At 55.1% G+C, this 9,106-nt stretch overlaps 1 protein-coding gene across 1 annotated transcript in view; it reads left to right on the top strand.

The window, feature by feature from the left end:
• Positions 1-1,735: 1,735 nt before the first annotated feature.
• CTNNBL1 (catenin beta like 1) overlaps positions 1,736-9,106 on the top strand; it is a 55,816-nt gene continuing 48,445 nt past the window's right edge. The window contains exon 1 of the mRNA XM_025895237.2: positions 1,736-1,751. Within this exon, the coding sequence (XP_025751022.2) occupies positions 1,736-1,751 (16 nt within the window). The remainder of the gene's footprint in view (positions 1,752-9,106) is intronic.

Below are 9,106 nucleotides of genomic sequence, written 5' to 3'. Positions count from 1 at the left end.
GCCCCGTTCCCGTCCCCGGATAAGGCACCGGCCGGGCCGGGACCCCGGCGGAGACCCAGCGTAAGAAGGATGTGGAGCTTTTGGAGCGGATCCAGAGGAGGCCACGGAGATGCTCCGAGGGCTCGAGCACCTCTGCTCTAGAACCAGGCTGGGAGAGCTGGAGATGTTCAGCCTGGGGAAGAGGAGCCTGGGGAAGAGGAGACCTTAGAGCCCCTTCCAGTGCCTAAAGGGGCTCCAAGAGAGCTGGAGAGGGACTTCAGACAAGGGCCTGGGGGGCCAGGACAAGGAGGGAATGGCTTCAAACTAAGATAGGGCTGGGTTAGATTAGAGATTAGGAAGGAATTCTGCCCTTCGAGGACAGTGAGGAACTGGAACAGGCTGTCCAGAGAAGCTGTGGCTGCCCCATCCCTGGAAGCGTTCAAGGCCAGGTTGAATGGGGCTTGGAGCAACCTGATGGCCGTACTGGAAGGCGTCCCTGCCCTTGCATTCCACAACACACATCCGTGTGGGGGAGGCAGGGGGTGGCACCCCTTCCCCAGCACCCCGTCCCCAGAGCTGGTGGGGTTGTGACCACCACGGCGAGGCCGAGATGAAGCACAAGGGCCCGGGCTGGGATGGTGCTGGCTGCTCACAGCTCTGCGTCACGCCCGGTGCCCGGCTGGTGGCACGGCCACGCACGGCGCCTGGCTGGCGGCACGGCAAGGCGGCCTCCCAAAATGGGGTTTTTATTACAGCCATACATCACGGCGGCGGCCTGATGTGGGCAGACGGCGGTGATTTTTCTTCATGGTTTACAGACAAATGAGGGGAAGGAAAATTGATGTGAACTTTGCTATAGTGAGAGGTCGGGCGCGGGCAGGGAGCTGGTTATGGATGAGCCAGGGACTGCCAGGGCCCCCTGCTCCAGGCCAGAGGGATGGGAGCACTGGCAGCAGCAGGGTTGGGAGCGTTGTGTCCAGTGTAGAGACCATGCTCCAGAGGGTTGGGAGAGCAGGGGTTCCCATCCCTGTAGGAGGGATGCCTGGAGGGATGCTTTGCTGCTCGGGGAGGAGGGAGCCCATGTGGGCAGGGTTATGCATTCCAGCATAGTTTGGCCTTGCAGTGACGGGCGGGCTTCTGTCGCCGGCTGCTGGTGAGACCTTGGCTGCTCTCACCACAATTAAAGTTGCCTCCAAATGCCACGGTCCTGCCCAGTGTAAGATAACAGCTAATATCCTCCAATAGCAGCTATCAGCTTCTCCATACGGCCCATAAATATTAATACAATTCTAATTAGTTCCTTTAAATACATTGCCTAAATTAAGCGTTTCCAGGGCAATAAATCAGCAGTGGGTTGGCTGCTCACCCTGCTCACGCCCATTGCACGGATCACCAACGACTGATAAACCCCATAACCCCTCCCCTTAGATCCAAGGAGGAGAGGGATCCAGGCACAGTGCATGAGCAGGAAACGCCCTGTGACCCTCATCAGCAGTAATTCTTTAATGTATTTTCCCAGGTGTGCCTGGTTTGCATTCCCAGTGATTTGCTCAATACTAGGGCTGCCCGTGCCTCACCCTGGCAGCCAGTGCCTCTGCATTGATGTCCTTGTGCTGGCGAGCTCCTCTGGAAGCTCTGCTCCAGCTTCAGCAGTGCCACATGTTTCCTGGCACTGAGCAACCCCTGACCCACAAAGCAGGAGGGATCGGGCCTGAGGGGCTGCAGGAGTGCTGGGTGGGGGCAGCTGGAGGCCGGCATGTGCATGAGCCCAGGTGAGCCCACTGCTGCCACCCGGCAGCCTCTGGCCTTCATCCCCACCTCTGATTCTTCCTTTTCCTTCTCCAGGGAGGTGGCAGCACTGAGGATCCTGCTCAGATCTGGCTGAGGATCCTGAGCCAGAGGAGATGGGATCCCTTCAAAGGTGCTGTATGCAAGGGGTGAGTGTGTGCACAGGGTGACATTGCACATGGGGGTGTGCAGGGGGATGGAGCACGGGCTGGAGTGGCACATCTGCGGGGGGCACAGTGTCCATCCTTCTGGTGCTCTGGCTTTGGTGGTACTGGAAAAGAACAAACAACAAACTCATTTGCTTGAGGGGGAATTAATACAGTGTGAAGCCTGTAGTGGGTGATTTAAGAAGTGAATTTAGAATCTCAACACAAATAGATTTTTTTTTTATAAGGTCAGAGGAAAGATTAAATGCTACAGACAAGCACAGCACTTGCCATTTCCAGCATCGCTTTCACCATAAATATTTTGGGCTGGTGCCACATCCCTGTGCTGCCCACGTGGGTCTGAGCCTGCTCACTGTGGCAGTGCTGGGTGAGCACCCCGTGGAGGGCAGGATGCCTCACCATCCACTTCCTCACCAGATTGCTGCTGGCACACGGGAGCAGCCAGTGATGCTCCATAGTGAGAGGGAGGAGAGGTGATGTGTGGGGTTACACTGCTGGTGGCAGCAGAGAAACCACCTGTAACTGCCCCAGCTTGGGCAGGATCTGTCCCCAGACCCCTCTGGTGCTCCTGCCAGCCTGTGATGGGGCTGGTGGTGCGGGGGGAGCCCAAGCTGTGGTGCCCTCCTGGCACAGCATGCACCCACTGCCAGCTCCCACCTCCTCCTCCTGGTGCCTGGCAGGTTTCTGGGATTGATGGCAAGAGATTTGAAAGGCTCCAAATGCGGAGGTTATAGCGCTGAGCCACCCCCATCCATCACCGGCCGTTCATTACCAAGTAACACCCTGCACACTGGGCTGATTTCACACCTTATCTGAACCCAGCAGCTGTGCCCTAAATCCTGAGTGCCGAGACTGTCTGGAGGAATTCGGCTGCCTGTGCTTAAAATTAGTGTTAGCATCTATCATTTCCCTACACCAAATGGCTTTTGTGTCGGCACTTGGCAGCGCTCATCCGTCACCGGGGCTCTGGGCTGCCCAGCGCTGTGCCCTCTCCGTCACTGTCACAGGACCCCTCGTTGGCAAAATGTCACCCAAAGGACAAGTACAGCAGCTTGTCCTCTTCCTTCCGCCAGTCTGGTTGGCAGTGCCAGCAATGTGGGCATCCTCTGTCCCCTCGGCACGGCTGGCAACAGCTCTGCTCTCTCTCTCCTTTCAGCCCCACTGCAGCCAGGTACTGGCACAACCTGACACCCCTCCCTGAATGTCTCCTCCTCCTTGCTGCCTCTGGTGCCACGGTGCCAGCACAGCCACGGGCCGGACCCCTCTGGCTGCGGTGCCCACGGCCATTCCTGGTGAGATGAGACTCTCCTGCCAGGCTGGTGCCGCCGGAGCTGTCGGTGTGATGAAAAGCCTCCCGCAGCAATGCAGATAACATACAAGCACAGGTCAGGCGAGGCCCCTGTAGCCCATCCATCAGGCACAGCAGCTACAGGCGCTCCTGGTGCCACCATCTGATGCACGTTATCCGGCACAAATGTGTTTCTTCCCCCAAGGTTAAACGGATGAGTGAGGTTCAGGCGCTGACAGCTCCGCCTGCCCCGCGCCAGCGATAAACGAGCTGCAAGAACCAGAGGGGGAAAAAAAAAAGGTTTGTTTTCTGTCAAATGCTCCTTTTGATGGTGCTGGCACAAGGAAGGCGGCAGTGCCAAGATGAGTGTGAGGATGGGGATCCGCTCCTGGCATGACTACAGGGCAGGTGGCAATGGGCACCATCCAGCTGTGTTGGGTGCCACCGTGTCACCAGTGGTGAGAGGCAGGAACAAGAGCTTAGCTGAATGCTGGAGCACTGAGAGGTGCTGGCAGCAGGCACTTGGTGTGGTTGTCAAGCCATGTTGGGCCTGGCAGGGATCGGGTGGCATGGCAGCAAGCCTGATCCTCCCCAAGATGCCCACCTGCCCTGGGCGCTGCCTGCAATGCCCTAAGGGTGCTTCCAGGCACGGGTCCCCCTCCCTGTGCGATGTCCCCGCCAGGCTGCTGCTGCCCCGCTCAATGTCACACTCGGGGCCTGTCAGTGTGAAAAAAGGTTTGCAGGCGATAAGCGATGGGGCTGCGGCCGCGCCGCCCGCGCGTGATTTACTGCGGCGGCGCTAACGGAGCGCAGATTTTTCTTAATCTAAATTGAAAACTACTCAAGTAGAAAAATAATTTCATTGCTTCATCGTGAAGGGGCGGGGGGAGAGGGAGGGGAAGAGCTGTGCCAGGGCAGGCAGGGCTAGGGCTGCCTGCACCCCCCGTGACACCAGTCCCCGAGGCCTCGGGCAGCTCTTACGCTGGAGACGTGCAACAACTGCTCTGGGTCGGGCAGAAAAACCCGGCTGTGTGGGGAAGGGGCACCTGCCAGGGCTCGGCTCTGGGGCAGCAGGGCACAGCCTGCTTCTGGCTGTGACGCAGGACCCCAGTGCTGGTTGATGCCAGCACAGGTGGGGATGTGCAGCCTGGCACAGAGATTGGTAATTTGGAGCGCAAGAGAATTCTGGAAGCATTTGCTGAGCTGGATAATAACGTGCCCAGTGAGCTGCATCCCATGCATGCCGCCAAATTAAAGAAATTTTTTTCCCCTTTAATTTAAAAGTCACCATTGGGAAATCTCTGCCGGCCGCAGCCGTGATTTCCCCCAGGCTGCCTTTCTGGAGAAATCTTTAATTTTGATTGTCACACGTTGTGGAGTTTAACTCGGCGAAGCAGAGCCATAAATAAGGTGCTCCTCCAGCACCCAGGCTTCAGCTGTACTTGGGGGACAGCGAGTGTCACCAGCATGGGTGGGGAGCAGGGAGACCCTGACCACAGCCACCCTCGCCCTCTGCCCACCCTCTGCTCTGTGCCCAGCCTCTTTACAGCTTGATTTCACAGGTCAGCAACCTTTAATTACCCGTGTCAGTCCCCACCCCACCCACCAAATGATCCGCAGGTTTATGAAAATCTCATTAACCATAATGCCACAGCTGGTTTCTCCTGCCAGCACCAGCCCCCTCCGGCCCCTGCCATGCTGCAGGCTCAGCCAGTGCTCTGCCTTGTCACCCGGGAACAAGCATGCAGGGACCCTGTGGCAGGCTTTCAGGGTGGGAACTAGCATGTGACCCCAGCAAGGGGCCTGTCCTCTCCCTCCTGGGGCCTGATGAGGGTACCTCCCAGCAGCTCTGTGAGCAATTAGGAAGAGAGAAGGGATGCAGGCAGCTCCCTTTGGCACAGAGCTGGCACAGCAGTGCTGGGTAAGCTCAGGAAAGGTTACACCATTTGCATTTTACCCTTCAGTAATTCTACACTTATGGGTGCAATTAAGCAGCAGCCTGGCATTATGAAGCTATCAGGGTGGAGAGACCTGAATCCCAACGAACTCCGTGTGCATGCCCATCCCAGACTGTTCCATCTGCCTGCAGTGACACCATGGTGATGTTGGCGGGCTGCAGGGATGGGCCTGGACTCCATCAGATGCCTGTTTTTCCCCTGCCTGTGTCTCAGCCCTGTCCTGGCAGCCGGGTGCTGGGTTTGGTGCTTGTGGTGGATGTGCAGAGATGCTGTGGAGGGGGACCATGTGTTGGCAGGGCAGGATGGCAGCCACAGCAGGATCAGGACCGGGCTGGTGCTGTACTTGTCACCACAACAAAGCATCTGATCTGATGTTCCTCTCTGAAGAACAGCCTCTGGCCTGCTTTGTTTTACAAATGAATCACTGATGCTGCAGTGCTGGTCAGACTGAGATGCCTGTCCTGGCACCAGCATCCCTCCAAGATCCCCTCCTGCGGGAGAACAGGGGCTCTGTGGCTGTTCTCCCTTCCCTCTTTGGTGGGACAGTGGGCTGGGAGAACCACTGCCTTCCCCTTCAAGCTTCAGCCCAGTTTAATTCAACGGTTTTGAGTCCCAGCTCATGATTTCTGCAGCAATTTGGGTTGAGATTTCTCTCTTTCCCTCCATTATCCACTCTGATTAACTCAGCTGGCCCTGTCAGCTCCCATTCCGGCGTGGGGAGCCCTGTGAGAGCCTGTTAAAATGCATGAGCCTGTGGCAGTCGCTCTGCTGCCCAGCGAGGCTGAACTGAGGGAAAGGGCTGCAGGCAGAGGGGCCACGGTGGGGGAGCTGGGGGCTGTGGGGGTCTGAGGCCGGGGTGCAGGTGCCCTGGGGGTGCTGGTGTCCCTCTCTCCGTGCTGGCAGCACAGGGGTGTCCCCTCCGAGAGCTGAGCCAGGTGGGGACCCCGTGGGGTGCAGGGCCCAGTTGTCCCCATGTGCCAGGCTGCTGCATCTTCCCCCCTGCGAAGGCTCATTTCCCATTCCAGCTCTGCCTTGTTCCCTTTTTCTCATTTTAATAAAGACGAAAGCATCCGGAAACGCGGCTGCACCCGCCAAAGAGCGGGATCTGACATAATTAAAAAGTGGCTTCAATCAGGCTGTTTTCCTAATGGTTTGTCATATCAGCCCGCACGGCCCTGCACCCCCTGTGCTCCCAACCCCCTGAGGCATCATTTACATTTCTTAATAACCCCTCATTAATATTCATGACGTGGGGAGGGTAATAACGGCTGAGTGCACATCACTAATTCAATTTCGGCGAGCCTCAGTGTGTTTAGTTAATCACCGGGGGACCTGGGTTACTCAGTACAATTATTTATTCGGAATTAGATCTCGAGGCATCTGGGTTGAAACCTGAACTCGGAATAAAATTAAGCCAGGATTCTCCTCCTCGCCTCTTCCTCCCACCGCCGCTCCCAGCCATGGTTCTGAGCATCCCCTGCAGCCCCGCTGTGCCGGGAGGAGGGAATGGTGTTTCCATACCGGGACTGTCGCAGTGGCTGGGGCTTCTCCCTATCACCGGCGGCTCCTCTGTGCCCATCCCCAGGGAGAAGGGTCAGGAAAGGTCCAGGAACATGGGCAGCACCAGGGATGAACCCACAGACCCTGTGGAAGGTGGGTGCCCGGGGACATGGAGCCAGGATTTATGGGCTCCTCTCTCTCCTGACCAAGGCAAGTCCCAGGGTTTGCTCCAGCCCCTGGCCCGACTTTGCTGCTTGCTCCACCTGGGAAAGGCTGGTACCAGCCCCAACATAGCACCCACCATCCAGGGTGGTCACTCATCCCCATCCTTCGTTTATTCTCTTGAGAGCTTTTTTATTACTTTAATTTTGCTCCTGGTTTCACTTCTCAGTTCAATATATTGTCCCTGTGCTCCAGCTCCCCTTATTGGATAAAAAGCCCGTTATTGAATCCTACCCTGCAGGACTGGGTGAGAACTGGGTTTCTTGGGTAGCAACACAGGCCCTCAGTTCCTAAAATTCCTGATTTTGTTTTTTTGAATGTGCCCCTCCAGCCTTGAGTCCTGCCAGGGAGGTGAACTGAACGTTTTCTGCCCCTTTGTCTAACAAGAAGCTTGAGGTGTGAGGTGCTGGCCTTGCTGGCCATGTTCAGATTGGGGCTTTTCTCTTAGCTGAATATTGTTGTGGTTATCACTGGAGGGGGGAGGGTGTCATACTTCCCAGTAGCTGAATCCTGTTCCCAGTATATGCCAGTACCCCTCGAGGGTCTGCAAATTTGGTGGTTTCACAGCTGGGGAATTATCTGAACACTCAACACCCCAAAGCCAGATGAGCCCATAATTATCTTCTATTTATCTCATCTTTAACATGCAGATTTGTTGAGTTAATTTTGCCATGACTGATCTCCTATATTTTCTTGAAACAACAGGGGATGCAAGGACTCTTTCGAAAACATTATATATATTTTTAATTTCCTGAGTGTTCTCAAACCAGTTCTCCTGCTGAGATAACTGCATAATAGCTGCGATCGTTATGAAAAATTCTTTTAGCTCAAAACTGGTTTTTTTAAAGTGCAGCTGAAATAAATTCAGTGGGATTTTTGGCACTCTCTCCTAATTATTCATATTTGTTAAATTGAGAAATGCCTCTCTCTGCCTGGGGTTCTGCATCTTGTCTGGAGTTACAGGACGGTTCGTCACGACCTCAGCAAACAGAGGGGCCGTCACGTCCCTCCTGCCGCACTCAGAGCTCAGTTATTGGCCTGTTTTCAAGGTGACAGCGGTTAATGACGCTGGGTATAAATAGAAATGTGTTGTCAATAAACGCTGGCAAACAGCCTTCTGCATTCCCGAGCCTGGCTCAGCCCCGGGGAAGCATTTTTTAGAAGGTTATGGAAAAATGTGTCACGAGAAAGAGCTGATTTTGGGTGTCCCCAAGGGGCAGCTCCAGGGGGGCTTTGCTGGGTGTCACAGGGACAGCAGCCCCAACCCTGACAGTGCCTGGCTCAGGATGTTGTCCACAAAAATCGGGTTCTTTACCCGGTATGCAACAAGCCAATAATTAAACACTCGAGGGAGATATTGATTATTTATCCCAGAGCTGCACAAGCCTGGCTGCCCCATGGAATTACACAAATCAAGCACACTGACTATCTAAACTTCTTTTACTATATACACATTTTAGCAAACAAAGGAATTGGTGTTCATTGGCTACAAGTTACATAGTTCTCGTGTTAATTAGTGTTCTGTTGGTTGGTTAATGATTCTCTCGCTTCTCCTGCTAATCAGTCCCCATGCCCAGCCTTGCTGTTCTTTTGGGGTCAGGGGGTTTCTTGGGTCATGGTCTGTGAGAGGGTGGTCACAATCTCCCCCTGCCAGGATTACCTTTTACCCATCTGGGGCTGATTTCAGGACAGTTGCTGAGTTTGGGTTTGTTAGTTTTTTCCTTGAGAGCTCTGCCAAGATGTCCCATAAATTCCGCATTCTTTGTGACCACTGTCAGAGGTAGATCCTTCTTCCCCAAGCTTTGCTAACCTCCCCCTAGCTCTGAGACAGCTGGAGCACGTGCAGCCCTAAACCTTTAAAAGGCAACTCTAACAACAAGTAATTTGGTTTTCTTCCTAACACCTGGACATCACTTGGAGCCTGTTGGCCGCTGTTTCTTGTCGCTTAGGCTGGAAAGCTAAAATAGACTGAGTATGAAAGAACAGCCTGTCTTAGGAAAATTCAAAGAACAGCCTTTCTTAAGAAAAATTTTTCCATATTCCACACTTTGCAGCATGGGGGCATCGCCGGTATCGGGATGGGCCCCTCGGTCCCCGCTGTGTCCGTGGGGCAGGGAGGGTCTCCCAGGGGTCGGGGTCATCACGGGGGGGATCCCACCCTCCTCCTTGGTGCCACCAAGTGGCACCAGGGGACGCGTGGGATG

This window comes from Manacus vitellinus, unplaced genomic scaffold (genome assembly GCF_001715985.3).
Source record: "Manacus vitellinus isolate BGI_N305 unplaced genomic scaffold, ASM171598v3 scaffold_26_pilon, whole genome shotgun sequence".
NCBI lineage: Eukaryota > Metazoa > Chordata > Aves > Passeriformes > Pipridae > Manacus > Manacus vitellinus.
This window is presented reverse-complemented; position numbering and strand designations above follow the sequence as displayed.